Source organism: Nycticebus coucang, chromosome 11, assembly GCF_027406575.1.
Source record: "Nycticebus coucang isolate mNycCou1 chromosome 11, mNycCou1.pri, whole genome shotgun sequence".
Lineage (NCBI taxonomy): Eukaryota > Metazoa > Chordata > Mammalia > Primates > Lorisidae > Nycticebus > Nycticebus coucang.
Genome location: NC_069790.1, coordinates 55,980,843 through 56,003,789, shown reverse-complemented (window position 1 = coordinate 56,003,789; position 22,947 = coordinate 55,980,843). Strand labels below are relative to the sequence as shown.

Below are 22,947 nucleotides of genomic sequence, written 5' to 3'. Positions count from 1 at the left end.
TTAGTTTTTGCTTTGTAATTTTGTTTGTAACTGTGTATGATGGGATTGTAAAATTTCTGTTGAAATATAAAAAGTGCTCAAAATTGTGTGCATTAATTCCCACACCCCTTTTGAAAAAATACCCTTTGGCTTTGAATTATAGATTATAGATCCTTGAGTCTGAACCATTAGTCTTATTGTATGATTATATAAATGTGCATGTTTAACAGAGAACAGATGACTATAATGCTTTAGTCTAAAGGAAAACTTTTTAGACTATTTCCCCAGCCATAAAGTGCTGTCATCAATTGTCAAATTAGTGTGTGTGACAACATTTTAAATTTATAAAGGTAATATATGTTCATGGTTAAAAATTTGGAAAATGGGGTGGCGCCTGTGGCTCAAGGAGTAGGGCACCGGTCCCATATGCCGGAGGTGGCGGGTTCAAACCCAGCCCTGGCCAAGAACCACAAAAAAAAAAAAAAAAAATTTGGAAAATGTAGAGAAATGTAAAGAAGGAAAAAACCTCATGTTATAAAATCATATAGAGTTAGTTGCCCACTAGTAAAATTCTGCTGGTGAATTTCCTTCCAAATTTTGTTTGGTTTAGTTTATCATACTCCCGTGTATTCAATCCATAAAACATACCTATACATGTATGTCCTTTACGTGCATATGTATATATAAATGTTTGTATATGTATATGTGGGTGGTATTCTCAAACAGAGACCGTACCTTTCTGAAATTGTACACCTGTCTTTGTGCTATAGGCAGGATTGAATCACTTTGCTGAATTAACTGACTGAATGGATCAATCAAATCAATGAGGACAGCATATTATTTTCCCCACTTATGTTTTTCCAGCACTTTTGCTATCTTTCTTTTGATTAGAGCACTTAGTTCCTTCAATCATACTTGTTTCATCGCATTTTATTGGAATCGCTCTGACAGGGACACTTATTTTCAGAGACTTATTTGTCCTCCTTTGTTCTTTCTTGCCCATTAAGGCAGTCATCACCTTAGTTTTCTTTCACTTCTGAGCATTCTGTCTATTGGCAATGTCCAGTCCTGTATTTTGCTGTTTTTTTCCTCCCCAATAAATACTACCTTACTACATATATTTTTTTTTTAGAAAAGCGTGTTTTTAAGCTTTTTGATCTTTTATTTAGTACTCCTTTTACTCATCCCTAAACTTTTTTTTTTGCCTTCTACAATAATATCTGCCTTCTCAAATGCTGCTGCCAGATTATAATCACCTGTCAGAGAGAAGTTAACATTTGACTAGGACCTTCCAGAGAAGGCTTTTCAGAGATAGGGTAGGGATTTATTGGGATCATTTTGTAAAATATGCAAGTCTTTTCAGGGTTTGGCATGCCTTACAGTTTTTAGTTAATGTGAGTAAAAATTAAAAAAAAAATGTTGAATTGAAATTAGGGGTTGGGAGTTGATGGTACTCTGATTTGGAAGGTAAATAAATGAAGAGATACACAATGTTTATAAAACACAGGCTCAATGGTTTTAAGATATCAGGTGATCCCATATTCATCTGTACGTTCAAAGAAATTCCTATCAAAATTCCAACAGCTTTTTTTTCCCAAGACATTCATAAGCTGGTTCTAAAATGCATTTAGAAATGTAAAGATTTAGAATAATAGTTCTGAAAAAGAACAAAGTTAGAACACTGACCTTATCTGATTTTTTTAAGACCTAGCATAAAGTTTCAATAATCAAAGCATGCTTTTCTAAATTTCTGGGAAGAGTAACTGACAAAGGAAAAATGATTCTGGACCTGCTCTGTGGGAAAATTGAGGCTAACCATATGAGTGAAGTGGGAGAAGGGCAGAGGGATGCTATATGTGAGCATTGTTAATCTACTGTAATATTTAATCTATTATAATTAATTATAATGAACCCACCTCAGTAACTTAATGAGCAATATTTTTGCTTATTTGGGTAAAGTAATCCAGTCTTATACATAGTGAAATAGGGTGGGGTAAAGGCTGGTAACGCATAGATCATTAAAGTTTAAATTTCACAAATGATAATGTATAATTAAAATGTGAGAATTAGGTCAAGACCCAATACTGAAGAAACTTGAAAGCTAAGTTAAGTGAATAGAGATATATTTTATTGGAATGATGAAGCTCATGGTATTTTTATATCAGATTTTTCTCTTAGAGTTTAAACATCTTTATTGAGAAATGATTCACATACCATATAGTTTACTCATTTAATAAATATATAATGCAATGTTTTTTTCTAATACTGAAGTTACATGGCCAGCATCACAATCAATTTTAGACTTACTCCCAAAAGAGAAATGTTCATTCATATTATAGCATTTATTGGTACATAATTAATTTTATTGACCAATAATATTCCAATAAATGGGTGTATCACATTTTGTTCATTCACTGTGATATCATGTAATGGATATTTGGATTTTTCCCTTTTGGCTCTGTGAATAATGCTGCTGTGAACATTCATGTACTAGTTTTTTGTGTGAAAATATTTTCATTTCTCTTCTAATTAGAAGTAGAATTTCTGGGTCATATAATAACTCTCTGCTTATTGAGGAGGCACCGGAATGTTTTCTAAAGCAGTTGCATTATTACACATATCCTCTAGTAGTGTATGAGGGTTCCAATATCTCTTCATCCTCACAAACACTACCTCTCTTTTTTACCATCACCATCTAAGTAGGTATAAAGAGGTATTACATTTTGGTTTTAACTTACATTTCATTGGTGGCTAAAAATCTTAAGAATTTTTTTTCATGTGTTCATTGGCCATTTTTATATCTTCTTTGGAGAAATGCCTTTTCAGATTCTTGCCCATTTTCAAATTGGGTTATCTTTTTATTAGTGAGTTATAAGAGGTCCTTGCCATATTCTAGATATAAACCACTTATCACTTATCTGATATATGATATGTAAATATTTTCTTCTAATCTGTAAGTTGTCCTTTTACTTTCTTGCTGGTTTCCTTGGAAGCACAAAAGAATTTAATTTTCATGAACTCTAATTTACTTAGTTTTTCTTTTGTCACTCGTATTTTGATATCATTTCTAAAGCTTTGCCTAATCTGAGGTCATAAAGATTTACTCATTCATTTTCTTCTGAGTGTTCCATAGTTTTAGCTCTTATATTTAGGTCTATAGTCTTTTTAGTTACTTTTGCTTACGGTGTGAGGAAGTGATCTAACTTATTCTTTTCCATGTGGGTATTCACTTTATCAGTACCACTTGTTGAAAAGACCAGCCTTTCTCCATCGAATGGTCTTGGCACCCTTGTCAAAAATCAGTTGGCTATAAATATAACAGTTTATTATGTGGACAAAATTAATATTTGAAGGAATGATATGCAGACTAGATTTTAGGAACACATAAGGCTAAGCATGATGAAATCAGAGGAAGCTTTACAGTAGTATCTTTGTGAAACAATATCGACCTCAGCCTGTGTAATTTACTGGGAGGTATGTATAAAGGGATAAAAATGATATAATTACGTTTTCAGCATGCATTTTAAATGCATTATGTATTATCTGACGTATATTACATATCTGTCTTTTATAATCATTTCGTCTTCCCTATCCAATGATTTAATTCATGTTTATTATTTTGTACTAACAGAACCATCTACAATTAATTTAGGAGCAGGGGAGTCTTCTGTAAGACTCCTTCTTAGCTATGGAGTATCCCCAAATATATTGAGGAATTATCTGGGGACGTAGGCATTGGCCCTCTTTCCTGAATTTCAGTTCAGCACATTAGGATAGGCCAAGGCATCTGTATTTTATATAGTTGCCTGGGTGATTCTAAAGTATAGCTCTGGACACACTGTTTTGTTTTGTTTTGTTTTGTTTTAGTACTAGTCTTTAATGAACCATCATCTCTTCATTTTTGTTGCTTAGCTTTCCAGTATTTGTGATTTTCAAGTATTATCTCCCGGTTTCCCTTGTCTAAATATTTAGGCCTTGACTGGTTGAGTACCTGTCCTGCTAAAAGATAACTATTTTTCCCCTTTTCCTAATTAAAACCTCCTGGACATCATAGGTCCATAGATTTCAGACCTTAGTCTGAACAAGAATCAATTAAGATACATAGTAAAGTATAGATTCGTGGGATCTACTTTTAGAGTGGGGATTGTATATCTGGATATACAATAATTAAACAATTATCCAGGTGATTCTGATGCAGGTGGTTGGAGTACCACACTTTGAAGAACTATGCCTTAGGGTATTTGCAAGCCAAACATTAGTATTTTTGTTAGAAAGATGTTAGAGCTGGATTTATTGGTATTCACCCCACTTACCACTAATGCCAAAATCCTAATATTCAATTGTCCTGTTTATGATACCCCCGGCAGAGGACCCTATGAAAAAGATTGCTGGCTTTGTAGGAGTCTATGAGCTAATTCATTATTACCTGGCAGATCTGATTAAGGCAGGTCTTATCAGGTGAGTTAACTGATATCTTATGTGACATTTCCTGGTTCCATTCCCTATCCTATTTCAACTTTTATTTTCTATAATTGACAAATTATACCTTAATAATTGAGGTATTGTTATGAAATGATTGCCTCAGTCAAACTAATTAACGTAACATATCTGTCACCTCACAAAGCTCATTACTTGTATTGTGAGAATACTTAAGGTCTGCTCTCAGAGTGAATTACAAGGTACACAATAATTATTGTTAACTATAGTCACCATGCTGTACACTGGTTCTCCAGAATTTATTCATCTTATAACTGAAAGTTTCTGCTCTTGGTCCACTGCCTTCCCGTTTTTTCCATCTCCTGACCCCTCGTAACCAGTTTTCTACTCTGCTACTCTCTGCTCCTGTGAGAGTTTGTATTTTTGAGATTCCATATATAAGTGAGATCACACAGTATTTGTCTTTTCAGTTTGGCTTATTTCACTTAGCCTATTAGCCTCCAAATGCATACGTGTTGTCACAAATCTCAGGATTTCCTTCTTTATTCAAGCTGAATAACATTTCTCTCTGCGTGTATGTATATCTATGTGTTAGTACATATATAGTATATATAATGTGAATATATGTATATTCACATTTTCTTTATCCATTCATCCATCAATACTTAGGTTGTTTCCAAATCTTGGCTATTGTGAGTAATGCTGCAGTGGATATGAGAAATAGTGATTCAAAATAGTGATTTTATTTCCTCTGGATATATTCCCAGAAGTGAGGTTGCTGGATCATGTCTACTTTTATTTTTTCAAGGAAGCTCTGTACTACTTTCCATAATGGAATGTATCTCAACACAACAAAAGCTGTCTATGACAACCCCACAGATAATGTGATATTCAATGCTGAAAAGCTGGAAACTCTTCCTCTAAGATCAGGAACAAGATACAGAGAGATGCCCACTCTTGCCGCTTCACAGCTTAGTACCGGAAGTCCTAGGCTGGCAATTAGACAAGAAAAAGAAACAAAAGATATCCAAATTAGAAAGGAAGAAGTAAAATTGTCCCTGTTTGAAAACTATAACAACTCCTCCAAAAATCACACATTCAGCAAAGTTGGAGGATACAAAAATCACCATCTGTGTTATTAGCTGTGTTTTATATACTGACAGTGAGTTATCCAGAAATGAAGAAGAACGTCCCAAAAGAATAAAACACAGGAATAAATTTCGTAGAGGAGTTGCAAAGCTCTGTACACTGAAAATTATAAAATATTGATGAAAGAAATTAAAAAGGCACAAATAAATGGAGAGATGTTTTCTTTCATAAGAAATGAGAATAAGCACGAAAAGGGTTTAGCAGAAACAGACTGAAGAAAAAGTAAGAGATGAATATTTCCTATCAAATTATTAAAATAATCTGATTCGTCCAAAGATCCACTTTTATTTTTATTTAAAAATTTTAATTGATACATATTTGTACCTATTTATGAGGTGTCTAAATATTTTGTTACATGCATAGAATGTGTAATCATCAAGTCAGAATATTTAGTATATCTGCCACCTCAAGTATTTATCTGGAACATTTCAAGTCCTCTCTTCTAGGTACTTTGAAATATTCAGTGTATCATTGTTAACTGTAGTCACTCTATTGTGCTATTGAAGGTTGCAACTTGTACTTTCTATGTTATATCTTTTAAACAGCCTCTCTTCATCCGCTTCCCACCCACACACCCTTCTCAGTCTTTTCTTATCTATCATTCTGTTCTCTTCCTTAATGAGATCAAGTTTTAGCTTTCATGTCTGAGTGAGAACATGTGATATTTGTCTTTCTTGGCCTGACTTATTTCACTTAACATAACCCATCTCCATTCACGTTGGTGAAAATGACTTGAGTTTATTATTTTGGCCAAGTAGCATTCCATTATTTATACATACCACATTTTCTTTATCCATGTGTATGTTAATAGAAACTTAGGTTGATTCTGTATCTTTGCTATTGTGAATAGCACTGGAGTAAACATGTTTTAAATGCAGACGTGCCTTTGAGGTACTGATTTCCTTTCCTTGGGATAGTTACCCAGTAGTGGGATTACTGGGTCCAATGGGAGTTCTATTTTTAGTTTGTTCAGAAATATCTTTACTTTTTTTCCATAAAGACTATATTTACTTATATCCCTATCTGCAGTGTATAAGAATTTTTTTACATCCTCACTTTTTTTTTTTTTTTTTTTTTGGTAATAGCTGTTTAATGACAGCTATTCTAATTGTAGTAAGGTGATATCTCATTTTGGCTTTTATTTGCATTTCCTTGATGATTAATGCTGTTGAGCATTTTTCATATACCTGTTGACCATTTGTATGTATTCTTTTGAGAAATTTTCTATTCATATCCTTTGCCCACTTTTAATGGGATTATTTGTTCTTTTGTTGCTGCTGAGTTACCCTGTTTCCCCGAAAATAAGATATCCTCTGAAAATAAGACCTACTTACAGGAAAGATAAGACATCCCCTGAAAATAAGACCTAGTGCATCTTTGGGAGTACACCTTAAAATAAGACACTGTCTTATTTTCAGGGAAACAGGGTATTTGAGTACCTTCTGTATTCTAGATATTAGTTCTTTGTTAGACAAGTATTGTAGCTCTTGTAAATGGAATTGATTCTTGATGTAGTAGTTCTTCTCAGTAGTTCACTCTTCTTCTCAGTAGTTCACTATTAGTATATAGAACTGCTATTGATCTTTGTTCATTGATTATGTATCCTGCAACTGTATTGAATTTGTTTATCAAACCCAAGAGATTTTTGACTGAGTCTTTAGGTTTTCCTAGATACAACATCATATCATCTGTAAAGTGGGACAATTTGAATTCTTCTTTTCCAATATGTGTGTCTTTTTTTCTGAAGGATAATTTTTATCAATTTTATGTACAGAAAACTCAGCAGTGTACATTTAGCCCAGTTTAGTGGTAAGTTCTTTAGCCTTTCCCTTCTCCAGCTTGGCAACATGAATCACAGATTTCAGACCCAGACACTGCCTCCCCAGTGAGGATGGATCTTGCTTATCTGTCACTGTAATTTGTCTCGATAGCTTCCACCGGCTTAGCCAGAGCTCCTTTGTCTCCGAGGTAACCTGTGTGAAGCTGACAGTGGTGCAGTTCTTCCTGTGGCTGTAGCGGGCCATTTGACAAAGCCGGTGAGGTCCCTTTTGGGCTGGATGTCCTGTCCAATTCCAAAGTTGTTCAGCCTTTTCTCAGACATGGGGTTCACCACCTTCTTGGCCTTCTGCTTCTTTACCACAGCTGGGGCCAGGGCCACTTTTTTTCCCTTGGCCTTGAATCGCTGGTACAATCTGTCTTATATTTTCATGTTTTTCCTGCTGTGATTGGGACTTCCAGTATTGTGTTAAATAGGAGTGGTAAAACTCGCTGATGAGATTTTCAATGAATGTTTTTCTTTCTAGTAGCTATGCAGTGTTTTATCAAATAATTTGGACTCTCAAATAGAGAAATCAGATGTAAAAGGATAGCCACTCAAATTCTTTGTTATCTCTCATGATAAGATATTATATAGATTCCCCTAATCCCAATGATTGGATTATAAAATGACATTCCTAATTGTTGGTTCTACGGGTGAGAAATTCTTCTCCTCCTCCTCATCTAGTACAAAGTAGATCCACAACCCAAACAGCAAGAATCTGAAAAGAAAATGAAAAATACAAAAAATTTTAAAAACAAACCAACTTTTGCCAGACTAGGATCACAGCAAAGTAAAAATTATATTACTTATTGAAAATCACTGTAAAGACAGAGAAAAGATATCTAGGTTTAAATTAATTGTATTTTTGTGCTAACAGTTTGGTTGGCTTTGTGAGTCTATGTGGGCATCTCAATGGATCCCCAAAACTATGATAGGCTAATATTCAAAGAATTAAAAAGATTACTTTCATAAATACAAACAAAAAATATATCAAAGATTTAATTCAACTTCCTAATTAGAGATCTAGTGAGATGATAAATAGGTTTCAAAGAGCATTTTTGGAACTAGATGTTTAATGGCAAATTAATAAAGTAATGTCAGAATAACATAGCAAAGGTAGATACAAAACTGATTAATGATCATATGGCAATAAGCTATATCTTTGAAATTATCTTTTCGACTAGTCGTAAAGTATTTGAATTTACCCAGGTCAAAAATCTGTAAATTACTAATGAACTTCACTATGTCTAGGAACTTTAATCAGTATTATATAGTCATATCAAATAAAGTGCATTCTCCTTTAATATCTTTAGCTTTGTTAACTAACGTACATTGCCCTGCTTTCAGTCTTATTTTCAAGCTTTGACTAACTTTACTTAACCCTTGCCAAGAAAACATGATTTACACCACACTTCCCAGAGGTTCTGATGATAAGTCAATTTTCATAATTGGAAAGAGTCAATATGATAAGGTTGTCAGTTCTCTGCAAGATAATCTTCAAAATCAGTCTTAATTTTATTAAAACCCCAGTAAGTGTTTTATGTTACTTGGCAAATAAACAAAAAATGTGTTAGGAAGTGCAAAGGATCAAGCAAAACTCAGGTAAATTTTGAGATGATGAACCATTTTAGGGGAATTGCCTATGAAACATGGAAACTATTACAAAGCTAAGACAATGTAGTATTGACGCAGCTGTAGGCAGAGAGACACATTGAACCTCTACAGAACCCAGAAACGTGTTAGTGTGCATTTGCCTCTGGACTTGAGAACTTGAGGTGGCATTATAAATCAGTGGGGAAAAAAATGACCTCTTTATTAAATGTTCTTAGACCAATTGTTTATACACTTAGAACAAATAGATAGCTAACACATATGATCATAAATCAACCATTTCCAAGTAGATAACTGCCTAAATGCAGAAAAGCGGATGTTTAAACAATTAGAAGTAAATATAGAATGTTTCGTAACCTTTGGGCAGGAAGTGATTCCTTAAACAAAACACAAATTTATCATATTTTTAAAAATAATTTTCCTCAAAACTACAATGTTCCAAGAAATGTAGGAAGACACTCTGTAGATTTAGTGAAGGTATTTGGAATATGTTTGAGAAGGTATTAATTTTCAGGATATACCAAGACATCTTTTATAAATCATTAAGAAAAAAGACACTCAACCCAACAACAACTAATAGGTAGAGGAAATGATCTGACAGTTTGTGGAAATAGATGACTTATAAACATATGAATAAGGTTCAATTGCACTAGTAATCAGGGAAATGCAATTAAAATTACATCATGATGCTGTTTTTTACCTATATGATTGGCAGTACTTAAAGGATCTGAACATCCTGAGGATGTGGAAATTGGTCAAAGTCTAATAAAGTTGAAATAGCCTAAATTTGACTTTGGAATTTCATTTGTAGGCCTATATGCTGAAGAAACTCAATCATGTGCATGGGGAAGCACGTGTGAAGTTGCTTATTACAGCAATATTTATAATAGTTAAAATTGAAAACAATACTATCATCCTTTTGCAAAATAATAAATACAGTGGAACCTCCGTAGTTGACCACCTGCCTACACTGACCACCTCCTTAAGTTGACCTAAGTTTCATAGACCAGAATGTACCACATGTATACGTGTATTAGGCCTAGTTCCTTATGTTGACCATTTCTGTTTGCTTACCAGTTTGTTACAGTCCCTTTGGTGATCAACTTACAGAGGTTCTACTGTATATTTTGCTATCTTTATAAAAGATAATAACATATACTTATTAAAATGAATTGGCTAGAATTACATTTAATAAAGCCATGGCTAAATCTCTATTACAGTGTTGAGTAAAATAAACTAAGCTATAAAAGGAGAAGTATGCTTCGTCATTGTTAAAACCTACCCGTGTATACATATTGTGCCTATTCATGCGTGCATACTGTTTCTGTTTCAAAACAATCAGTAGAAAGTTTAAGCCCCATGATTAGAATGATGGTTAGCTCTGTGGAAGCAATAAAGGAAATAAAATCAGAGACAAATGATAAAGGAATTTTAACCTTTCTGTAATGCATTTCTTTCTTTCTCTTTTTTGTTTCTTGAGACAGAGTCTCACTATGTTGCCCTTGGTAGAGTGCTGTTACAGCTCACAGCAACCTCAAATTCTTGGGCTTAAGCCATTCTCTTGCCTCAGCCTCCCAAGTAGCTGGGACTACAGGCGCCCGCCACAATGCCCAGCTATTTTTGTTGTTGTTGTTGTTGTAGTTGTCAGTGTTGTTTGGCAGGCCCAGGCTGGGTTTGAACCTGCCAGGCCCGGTGTATGTGGCCAGCGCCCTAGCCGCTGAGCTGCAGGCACTGAGCCTGTAATGCATTTCTTTAGGAAAAACATGGCTCAGTTTTAAGGTTCGATAAAGTTAGATGTTGGGTAATGAGAGTTTATTATCTAATTTATACTATAATTTTTTCATATTTGAAATATTATGAGGAATAAAAATGGTATGTACCAAACATATGTAAATTGGTAAAGGTAATATACACTAAACAATATTAATACTGTATATTGTCCAGGAGTATAAGTAAATATGAAATAATACACATACACACACACAAGCCTTGCATATTTGTATTTATTTATTTATTTATTTATTTTTGGGCCAGGGCTGGGTTTGAACCCGCCACCTCGGCGCCCTACTCCTTGAGCCACAGGCGCCGCCCAAGCCTTGCATATTTCAAATGTACACCTTTTCAGGGAATAGGAAGGATTCCCTGCAATTCCTATTGATGTGTTTCCTGAGGGATGACAGGTGTGAAGAGAGACTCAGTATTAGACTCAAAGGGTATTTCAGTTGGATCTGTGATGTTTTATATACAGTAATTAATTAAGGACAAAAAATCGTGTAAATGTACATTTACAAAGATCAATTTCTGTGAGAGGAGTATAGATGTTTGTTAAACTGACTTCCTCCATTTAGTGCTACTTATTTCCATCCTGTGAAACAGTCCTTTTAAAACATAAGCACTTAACTAAGATCTGGAGCTTGTACTGTACAGTCATCCCTTGGTATCCACAGGACATTGGTTCAGGGACCCCAGTGGATACCTAAATCTGCAGATGCTCAAGTCCCTTTTATAAAATGAGGAAGTATTTGCCTATCATCTGAGCATGTCCTCCTGTGTACTATAAATCATATCTAGATTACAGGTAACACCTAATAGACTGAAAATGCTATATAAATAATTGTTATACTCAATTTCTTTTTAAATGTGTACTATTTGATTCTACTGTTTATTGCTTATTGCCCTGAATATTATAGATCCATGATTGGTTGATTTTTCAGATATGGGACCTGCAAATACAGAGGCCTGTCTAAATACAAATTTTGGATCAATAAGATTATCTAAAAAATCAAGTATTTTGTCCATTCCTTTATTGTACATGATAATGCATTATCAGATAAATTAATTATGGGTAATTTTTTTCCTCTTTCTAAAGAATACAAGTCAATGACCAGATTGTAGAAGTGGATGGAATCAGCTTGGTGGGTGTCACGCAGAATTTTGCTGCAACTGTTCTCAGAAACACTAAGGGTGATGTCAGGTAAATATGTGCTTTCATATATATACAGTTTGGTTACTTCATATTTTGTTAAATTTTAATGTTCTGTAGTCTAACCTATAAATATAAATAAGTGTAATTACAATGAAAATATTACCTGACTACTAAAAACTTGCCTTTGGTTTTTAATATTTTCTTTTTTTTACAGTTTTCATTCCTTTTCAGTGTATATGGAATTTAAAATTAGAAATCCTAGAATTCTAGAAAGTTATGAAGACAAATGAGTATACAGTGTAAATAAGAATGGCTTAATCACTCACACATATTCCATATATTCCTATGGTAGGAATTGCTAGGAAGGCAGAGTTTTTAGGTATAGCCTCAATAAATGTGAATAGGTCCCAAATCCTTTTATTTTTATTTTTTGGAGACAGAGTCTCAAGCTGTCACCCTGGGTAAAGTGCCATGGTGTCACAGCTTATAGCAACCTCAAATTCTTGGTTGCGATCCTTAAGCGATTCTCTTGCCTCAGCCTCCTAAGTAGCTGGGACTACAGCTGCCTGCCACAATGCCCGGCTATTTTTTTCTTTTTGTTACAGTTGTCATTATTGTTTTAGTTGGCCCAGGCCGAGTTCTAACCTGCCAACCTCGGTGTATGTGGCTAATGCTCTACCCGCTGAGCTACAGGCACTATCTCAAATTCTTTAAAAAAGCCCAGTTATACAATACATTGAAATGATTATACGCATATTCATTGATACATGTTATATATTCAAGTATACTGAATGATTTAAGAATAAGTGCATTTTAAAAACCTACATATTGTTTTAAAAATCTACATATTGTTTTAAAAAATCATCTGGGGCAGTGGCTCACACCTGTAATCCCAGCTCTTTGGGAGGCCAAAGTAAGAGGATGGCTTGAGGCCAGAAGTTTGAGATCAGCCTGGGCAAACAAAGCAAGATCCAGTCTCTGTAAAAAAATTAAATCACATGGTGATTGGCGCCTATAGACCTAGTTACTTAGGAAGCTGAAGCAGGGGGATTACTTGTGTCCAGCAATTTGAAGTCACAGTGAGCTATGTTCATGCCCTTGACTTCCAGCCTGGGAGACAGAGTGAGACCCTATTAAAAAAAAACAAAACAAAAACAAAAACAGAAAAGAATCATCCAGGACCAATCTTTGATGAATGATAACTTTTCCCACTTAATGGTACTAAGGAGTTCATTCTTTTGGATGTTTAGATTTATATCTAACCTTGGGGTTGTGAATATTATAGGTAAGAAAGTGAAGTAAGAAAGCAGCCCTGAGCCTATTGAAGTCAAGGTTTGAAATCAGTTGTTTTTGTCATAGGTCACTTGTTTTCTTTTGTTTGTTTGTTTAAAAGCATTTCTTATGTCTCAGACTTTTCCATAAATATAAGATTTTGTGGCTTTCTCCTTGGTCTTACGGATGGCCTGCTCTGGAGAAGTACAGCTTGCCATATTGAAAGGCTTTTCATACAGCCTCCTGAAGACGGCCACACTGGGAAGAACTTAGCCATGGCAACAGCCAGCTCCAGCTTGCCAGCCTTGGGGGGGAGGCCCCTTGAGGTGACATCCTACGGCATCAGGAAGGCTTGACAGACATCTGATTGAACTGAAGCATCAAGCCCACATTGTCCTGACAATCCTTCACTGAATTCTTGACTCATAGAAACTATGGAAGATAGTACACATTTATAAGTTTGGGGGTAATTTATATCATCAAATGCAAGTTTATGTGGGCTGTAGATGTAACAAAAACCTGAGCATGTGGGAGTGGCTTCAGACTGGACTTTCAGTGAATCCGAAAGGACTTTATCAATAGAGTGCTAGCAAAAGCCAGAAAAATCTGTTAGCAGAAAGCTGAGGGCTTGAGAGGAGCAAGCTGATGAAGGCCTAAAGCAAAAAGCTGTCAATGTAAGTGGAAACTGGGATGAAGGGCATCTTTGTTATGTAATGACAGAAAGTTTAGCCGAACTGTCACCTCTAGTGATGTGGAATGTAGAAGATAGACCTATAAACAGACACAACCATTTAACTCATGAGATTTTAAAGTAGAGTATGGAAGGTGCTACCTACCTTTTTCTTGCTGTATGTAATAAATTATGAGAGAAGATAGATAAATTAGAGAAAGAACTGTTACAACAAGTTAAGCAAACTCCAAAACCTAGAGGAAGTGGATAACCCCCTGGACATGTATAACCTACTAAGTTTGAATCAGGAAGAAATAGAAAAACTGAAAAGACCAATAAAGAGTAACAAGGTAGAATCAGAAATAAAAAATCTCCCCAGAAAGAGAAGAGCCAGACGGCTTCTCTGCCTAATTTTTAAAGCGCAAACACCAATTCACCTGAAACTATTCTAAAAAAATTGGAGAGGGAATTCTCCTTAACTCAAGGCCAGCATTATCCTAATACCAGAAAAGGACATAGCAAAAAGAGCACAGGCCAATATTTCTGATGAACATAAAGGTAAAAATCCTCAGAAAAATGCTAGCATACCTTATCCAGTAGTACATTGAAAAGATAATCATCATGATCAAGTGGGATTTGTCCCAGCATCTGAGGAGGGTTCAACATACACTGATCAGCTCAGGGAAAGACAAACCCATATGGTTACCTCAATAGATGCAGACAAAGCTTTTGATAAAATTCAACAGTAATTCATGATAAAACTTCCACATAATAAAGACTATATAGGACAGACCTACAGCCAACTTTGTACTGAAAATGTATAAAAAAGGGAACATCTGAAAGCCTCCTCTAAGAACTGGAACAAAACAAGGATGCCCCCTTTTACCACTCCTATTCAACATAGTACTGGAAGTTCTCAACAAAATAAGCAGTCAAGAGAAAGAAATAAAATGCATCCAGATTGGAAAAGAAGAGGTCAAATTGTTTCTCTTTACAGATGATATGATTATATATCTAAGAAAACGTAAAGACTCATCAACCAAAGAACTCTTACATGTGACAAGTGATGAATCAATACAGTATAGTTGCTGGATACAAAATCTACATACAAAAATTGGTAGTGTTTTTGTATACCAATAATGAACTAGCTGAGAAAGAAATCAAGAAGGCAATCTCATTTATAGGAGTCCCACAAAAATAAAATACCTAGAATAGACATTTCACTTATTGGATTGATCCCTTATAATGCTTATGCATTGTAAGAATTGATGTCATTAAAATGATTATATTGCCTAAACAGGCTCAATGCAATCTTTTATCAAAAAACTAGTCTCCTTTTCTCAGACGTAGAAAAAAATTCCTAAAAATTGTATGGAACCAAAAAAGAGCCCTACTACCCAGAGCAAGCCTAATAAAAAAAATAAAAACATAAACAAAATTTGAGGTGTCACACTTTAAAACATAGTATGGGGGGGAAAGTAATACCCATTCAGCCCAAACTCTCCCAGAAGACAGAAGAAGGCATACCTCTTGACTGCCTGTACCTATACCACGCTATTTTGTTTACTATAGCCTTATACTGTTTTTACCCCTCCCTCTCCTGGTCAGTCTTTCCTAATTAGTCTCACATTTTACAGGACTCTTCTTAAGTTGTGTATGCAACATAAAATAAGTTATCCTGTCTTACAACCTTAACCTATCTCCCATCATCCACTCACCCATCTACCCATCCATCAAACTAGCTATTTATCCCTACTGTGACTCATTTTGGAGGCTGAGTATCAGATGACTCCTGATAGTCCTGTCTTTATATCATTCTTCATCTATGAGTGTGGGAAAGCTTGACCAGGAGGAGGAGAGGAAAAAACATTTTTTTGTTTTATGCCGATGTAAAAGTTGAAAGGTTCTACAACTCTTTGCTTTAAAAATAAGAAAGTTTAAAGAAGGTGTGGTAACAATTTGTAAAGCATTTGGAAAAAAGCAAACTCTGGAAAATGGAATATTTATTCTTTTAACTCCAGACAGCCATCCTAGAACTGACAGAAGTTGTAATGTTATAGGAAAGAGATTTTGTTTCAATATGAAGAAATGTCTAATGATGTATATGTTTGCATTGTCATTCATATTAAACTTTAAATGCTTTCTGGGAAGTACCCATGATCAATAACTATGCATTCATTGTGCTTTTATCCTTAGCATATGGTTTTAATGACTTTTTGACACATAGCCATATAAAACTTTTGGAGGTCAGGATTTCATAGGAATTGTAGTTATACACAATAGAAAATAATAATTAATCTTAGGCCTTAAATATTTCTTTATGGAAGAGGTTATAGTATTTTTTAAAAATATAAGTGAAATTAATGAATTTTTTTTTTTTTTTTTTTTTTTGGCTGGGGCTGGGTTTTGAACCCAGAACCTCCGGTATATGGGGCCAGCAGTCCCACTCCTTTGAGCCACAGGCGCCACCCAATTAATGAATTTTTTATAGGTATGCACGTGCTTATATTTGGATACATACTTAGGCATATAATTTCTAAATAAGGAAGATTTTGTTTAACTTTTACTTAAAATCACTGGTGCATCTTAAATTTCCATTTGAAATATAATAAAGCTTGAAATATTTTTACTTCATTAATATCATTTTAATAATGTTTTTGTTGCCTTTATACCACAAGGGATGATTGAGAGTTTCACCTTTAACCAGAGGCTTTGGTTTTGTGCACATGATAGAGCATCATATGTAATGGAGAGCAGTGAGGGAATTTGCACATTCATGGAAATCATCAGCCAGCGTGGGGTTTGTATTAATTCCTAAGACTACCCCGTTGTCCTCAGACAAGAGGAATGGCCACTGTGGAATTGGAGCCATGGATAGCAGGACTTCTTAGTCTTACATATGTAGAAGAATGGTCAACAACCAATGGTATTAGAAGGATAAAACCAGAGGGATTTATAAAACTGATTGAAGGGGACTTTGACTTGATGAGACATTTTCTGATGTTACAATATACAGATTAACATTTTACAGATTGCTTTTTTAATGTTCATATACATAAATATTTAAACCTGAGACATCAAAGCTATCTATTAAATCAAACAATATTATTTCTGGAAAAAATATAGCATTTTTGGAAAATAAAGTTTACACTTATATACTAAGCATAATGTATAAGTATATATTAAATTTATACTTAAATAATATGTCATCTTCTGGCGGCGCCTGTGGCTCAGTGGGTAGGGTGCTGGCCCCATATACCGAGGGTGGCAGGATCAAACCTGGCCCCGGCCAAACTGAAACAAAAAATAGCCGGGCGTTGTGGTAGGCACCCATAGTCCCAGCTGCTCAGGACGCTGAGGCAAGAGAATCGCCTAAGCCCAAGAGCTGGAGGTTGCTGTGAGATGTGACGCCATGACCTTCTACCGAGGGTGATAAAGTGAGACTCTGTCCCAGAAAAGAAGAAAAAAAAATAATAATAGTATTATGTCATCCTTGAAGTAGCATGTTTTAGGTAATTTTTTTCAGAACTCATTTGTCTTTTACATTGAAATACCATGTAGAAAAAACTCATAATTAATAATTGGAATAGATACAAAATTTATTTTAAATAACTTATGGTTATAATTAAGTTTAAATATTTCAGGTCTAATATTCAAAAGCAAACATTTGCATGGGTGAACCAAAATTTTTTTAAGTGTTAAGTACATAGGTACATTAATCTGTCTCTTAATGTAGAAATGAAAATACATGAGTGTATACAATTTTAAGTAAGCGACAAAAAGCTTGGTTGTCTAGCCCTTTAACCTCTAACTACTGTCAGCAAACTTTAGTGAAAGTGACTGAAGGCCTATTTACTACCTCTTATTAAGAGGAATTAAGTTTAATAGTAAAAGGCTGTGTCAAGTTCAGAGACAAGCCATATAATGTGATCAAACAAAAAAAGGGAGACATTTTTACAAGAATCTTAACGATTTTGAAAAGTGATTTTATTTTGTAAGTGCCTTCTTTTTACAAGCACTGTTTAATCTTATGACCTGCAGCTCACAAGGATATCACAATGAGATATTCAAATATAAGTTGTGTGCGTTCATTTTTTGTTTGCTTTCTAAAGATATTGCACTTGGGTTTTGGGTGTACATACAATAGATATTTGCTTAAGGAATATGTGAATGAGGCTCTGCGCCCATAGCACAGTGGTTACGGTGCCAGCCACGTGCACTGAGGGTGGCGGGTTTGAACCCGACCTGAGCCAGCTACACAACTACAACAAAAAAATAGCTGGGCGTTGTGGCAGGTGCCTGTAGTCCCAGCTATTTGGGAGTCTGAGGCAAGAGAATCACTTAAGCCCAAGAGTTGGAGGTTGCTGTGAGCTGTGATGCCACGGCACTCTATCGAGGGTGACATAGTAAGACTCTGTCTCAAAAAAAAAAAAAAGAATATGTGAATGAAATAATTGACTATAAAAAAAGCTAATAACTATATCCTCATAGCTTTTCCTTTTTACATTAGCTTAATTCTACATTGAGAATTTTTAAATTTCATCATTATTTAAATGTGAATTTTGACTAGTACATCATTTTATTAGAGCAGCTGAAAAGTAAGACATATATGAATTATTTGACATAACCTCTCATGTCATTCAAATAAGACACATAGAATCTTTATGACTTCAATTTAGCAAATTGTATACAGTTTAATGGTTTTTCCAGTTTTTCTTTGATAGCTCACCAGAGAACTTGATAACTAATGAATTGAATCCCACATAATAGATATCTAAACTCCCAGGACAATGCATAGCCATTGCTGGGTCTGATAATAAATGGAAAGAAAAGGAATAATTGATTCATCTGCAAAACTTATTTTAGCTCCGCATGGAGAGGAAAGTAGGCATTTTTGAAACAAGATGATTTTTTTAATTGCCATATACTTGTGCACATATATGGAGTACACAGTGATATTTTGATATATAATGCATAGTGATCAAATCATGGTAATTACCAGATTTATCATCTTAAGCATTAATAATTCCTTTATGTTGGGAACAAAGTCTTTCTTCTGGCTATTTAAAACTATATGCTATTGTTAACTATGGTCATTCCACAGTAGCATTGAACACTAGTACTTATTCCCTGTATCTGGCTATAATTTTGAGGAAGGTGATCATTTTTATTTATTTATTTATTTATTTATTTATTTTTGCAGTTTTTGGCTAAGGCTGGGTTTGAGCCCGCCACCTCCAGCATATGGGGACGGCACCCTACTCCTTTGAGGCACAGGTGCCGCCCCAAGGTGATTATTTTTTAATGCTAGAAAAAAAAGGCATGCTAAAAACATAAATTCTAGTTATAGATTTTATTTAGTATTGTATTATTTGGCAATCATAACCTTAGAAAATACTCCATTTTTAATTTAAATATTCATTAGAGTTTGGCTTCTGTGACCTTATTCTTCATAGTTTAAAAAAATAACAAGATCATACAATCCTCTAATGAAGGAAAGAAAAAAATTTAGAAAGTGACAAGAAAAAATATTTTTCTCTTAAAGTTCAGAAACAGGGTGATTCACTACATGTATTGTAATTTCAGTTTGAGATAATGCGTGAGATATAAATCATAGTTGTGCAGAAACATCAACTGATTTGATCACATATATTCAGAAGGACTAATAATTGCTGCCTTTATTGTTACAGTTTTGACGGTTTTTAAAATTCAATTTAAGGTGATCACACGATCCATACTTGTGTATTTCAGTGGCAATTAAAATTAATGGTTTTTGTTTGTTTGTTTGAGACAGAGTCCTCCTATGTCACCCTTGGTAGTGTGCTGTGGCAACCTCAAACTCTTGGGCTTATGTGATTCTCTTGCCTCAGCTTCCCAAGTAGCTGGGACTACAGGGGCCCACCACAACACCTGACTATTTCTTTTATTGTTGTTGCAGTTGTCATTGTTGTTTAGCGGACCAGGGCCGGGTTTGAACCCGCCGGTCTCGGTGCATGTGGCTGGCGCCATAACCACTATGTTACGGGTGTTGAACCTAAAATTAATGTTTTCAGAACACATTTTGATGCAGGGATTTTATCCTTTTCCTGTGGTTGACTTACAAATATCCATCTCTGTTTTCAAAACTAATGAAACGAGGTAATTGGGATGGTGTATACAGTTAAGTACTTAAATACGTTTGACCTTATCTAGATAATAAGAATGCATCATCCGGATAAGAACAAAAGTAAACATTTATTAAACACTCTCTGAGCCCACTTAGTTAAGCTTTTTATATGGATTAGATAATACTTATTTATTATAGCTATTATACTCCTTTTACAAATACCAAAATTAAGGCTTAGAAATATTAATACATCAAGGTCACAGAACCAGTAAGTAGTATGTATCATTCTGTGGATTTGTCCTAACAAAGCTATTCCCCCTTTACACCCTTTACACCTTTTTAACCCCTAATTTACATTGTCACAGCATATTCTGTGAATCCATAATTGAAATAATAACCTTACTTTACATTTTAAATATTTCTACTGAATTTCTATATATGATGGATTTATATATATATATATAATTTTCAAAGGATGTATTTATAAACCAAACAAGAATATATAGAAAGAAAAATGTTCAAAATGGGAGGTTTTATCAGTTTTATTATAACAATAGTGCATTCAAGTCTTTTCATTTATATAGCATTTTTTATTCATTTAGCACTTCAGACATGTATAATTAGACACTAATTTTCACATGAGGAAAATGGGGTGGAGAGAATGGTTCTGTGTGGACCATACTTATCAGGATGACATTCTCTTATCATAAATCTGTGCTATAAGTTTACTGGATTACAAACCTTTGGATGTGGGTAACTAGGTGTTTTAATACTACTCAAAATAGCTGCCTGAATGTGACAATAGGTGTTCTTTAACATAACACTTTTAAAAGTGAGTATATTTCATGAGATGAACTGTCTATCTTATATGCAGTTACAAATCATTTCCGTTTCTTCACACTCTAAAGTGATTTTGAACACAAACCAATATTGGACAAATAGTGGATTATGTTAAATTGTAGGGGAAAATTGAGAAAGCCAAGCTGTGACATGAACAACTGTGCCTTCATGATTTAAAATGCTGTTTTCTTATGGAACAATTTTAGGTTTAGCATCACAAATCTGGTTTGGAATTAGGGAACATTTTTTTTTTTCTTTGAGGATAAAAAGCAACTTGCTTATCATATGAGACTTTTGATTTATTATAATGTATGATCCCATAATTTATCATATACTCTATTATGTTATAATTTGGGCTTTTAAAGTAATTCCTGTTTTAAAAGCTCTCACAAGGTCTTTCTTAAGACACCTTCATTCATCTCTGGAATTAGCAGCAATAGTTTGAAACCTTTGACAAGTAGATAATTCTCAGATTTCATCTTTCTCTGTTTCAATTGCATTCTGAATAACTTTAAACACTTGTCTTTCATAGAAAATGAACTTATTCATCTTCATTCTTAGGAAAAACTATGAAACTAAAAGATCTGACAATGCAGTACTCAAACGAGTTTAAAGAATTTATGGCTTAAATGAATCTGAATTCTAATTCACCTTTTACTTGGAGCTTGGCTACTATTTTTTATTAATGTGCGTTTTGTACATTAACTGCTTTCTTTAATCTCCTGTCACCTTTATAGTATGTGACATCCCCTCATACCCTACCCATGATACATTTAAAGATAAAAAGCTAATCTAGACTTTTCTAAAACTACCATTTTAGAATGTAATTTTTAAAAATTTCTTTGTATCACTAGACATGATTTATGACATTTATATACTATTTGCTGAAGTAATGAATTCAAAGTAGTCATATGTCTAGGTCAGGTTGGCACATTAAAGGCTGTCTTCAACTGTAGAAATCATAGTATCTGGAAATGAAGTCACTCTGTGATCTCTAAGTAATTCTGAACTCATAGTCTAGATCGGTAGTGAGCAAAGCAAGGATCTCTTCTCTTACACCTTTTTAACATATGCTGAAGGTATCAGCCAGTGCAGTAAGGCAATAAATAAATAGATAAATAAATAAATGATAGATAAAGAGAAAAGGAAGAAATAAAAAGATATCTTTCTTTATCTTGGGTGTGATATTTTGTGTAGAGAAATTTTGGCCAGGTACAGTGGCTCACAACTGTAATCCCAGCACTTTGTGAAGCTGAGGTGCAAGGATCTCTTGATCCCTTAAGTTTGAAACCAGCCTGGACAATGCAGTGAGATTCTGTCTCTATTAAAGAAAAACTTAAAAATTAGCCTGGCTTGGTGCCATGTGCCTGTAGTCCTGGCTACTCGGGAGGCTGAGCCAGGAGGATCGCTTGAGCCTGAGAGTTGGGGTTGCAGTGAAATGTGATCATCCAGGGCACTCCAGTTTGGGTGACAGGACAAGACCCTGTCTCACCAAAACAAACAAAAAATTAGCCAGACATAGTGGCACAGGCCCGTAGTCTCAGCTGCTGGAGAAACTGAGATTATAGGATCCCTTCAACCCAGAAGTTTGATGTTACAGTGAGCTGTGCTAATGCCACTGCACTCCAGTCTGAGAGACAACGTGAGACCCTATCTCTCTAAAAAAAGAAAAAGAAAAGAAAGAAAGTAAAAAGAAAAAGAAAAAAAAGAAAAATTCTAAAAAATCTACAAAAAGCTAATAGGAGTAATAAGGGAGATTATCAAGATCACAGAACAGAAGGCCAGTATTCAAAAACCAATTGTATTCCTATACTCTAAAAACAAATAACTAGAAACTGAAATTTAAAAATTAATGCCATTAATAATAACTTTATAAAACATGGAAACACTTACTTGGAGATAACTTAACAAACTATAGCTAAACAACAGTGACAACAACAAAAATAACCGGGCGTTGTGGCAGGCGCCTGTAGTCCCAGCTACTTGGGAGGATCAGGCAAGAGAATCGCTTAAGCCCAGGAGTTGGAGGTTGCTGTGAGCTGTGATGCCACCACACTCTACTGAGGGTGCCATAGCGAGACTGTCTCAAAAAAAAAAAAAACCCAAAAACTATAAATAAGACCTGTATAGTGAAAGCT

General features: G+C 34.6%; 1 protein-coding gene across 11 annotated transcripts in view; it reads left to right on the top strand.

Moving 5' to 3' along the window:
• The window catches only part of PPP1R9A (protein phosphatase 1 regulatory subunit 9A), a 320,283-nt gene that overhangs the window by 198,718 nt on the left and 98,618 nt on the right, over positions 1 to 22,947 (top strand). For all 11 annotated transcript variants that reach the window (XM_053553455.1, XM_053553454.1, XM_053553450.1 and 8 more), the window contains exon 5: positions 11,865 to 11,969. In XM_053553455.1, the coding sequence (XP_053409430.1) occupies positions 11,865 to 11,969 (105 nt within the window). The remainder of the gene's footprint in view (positions 1 to 11,864; positions 11,970 to 22,947) is intronic.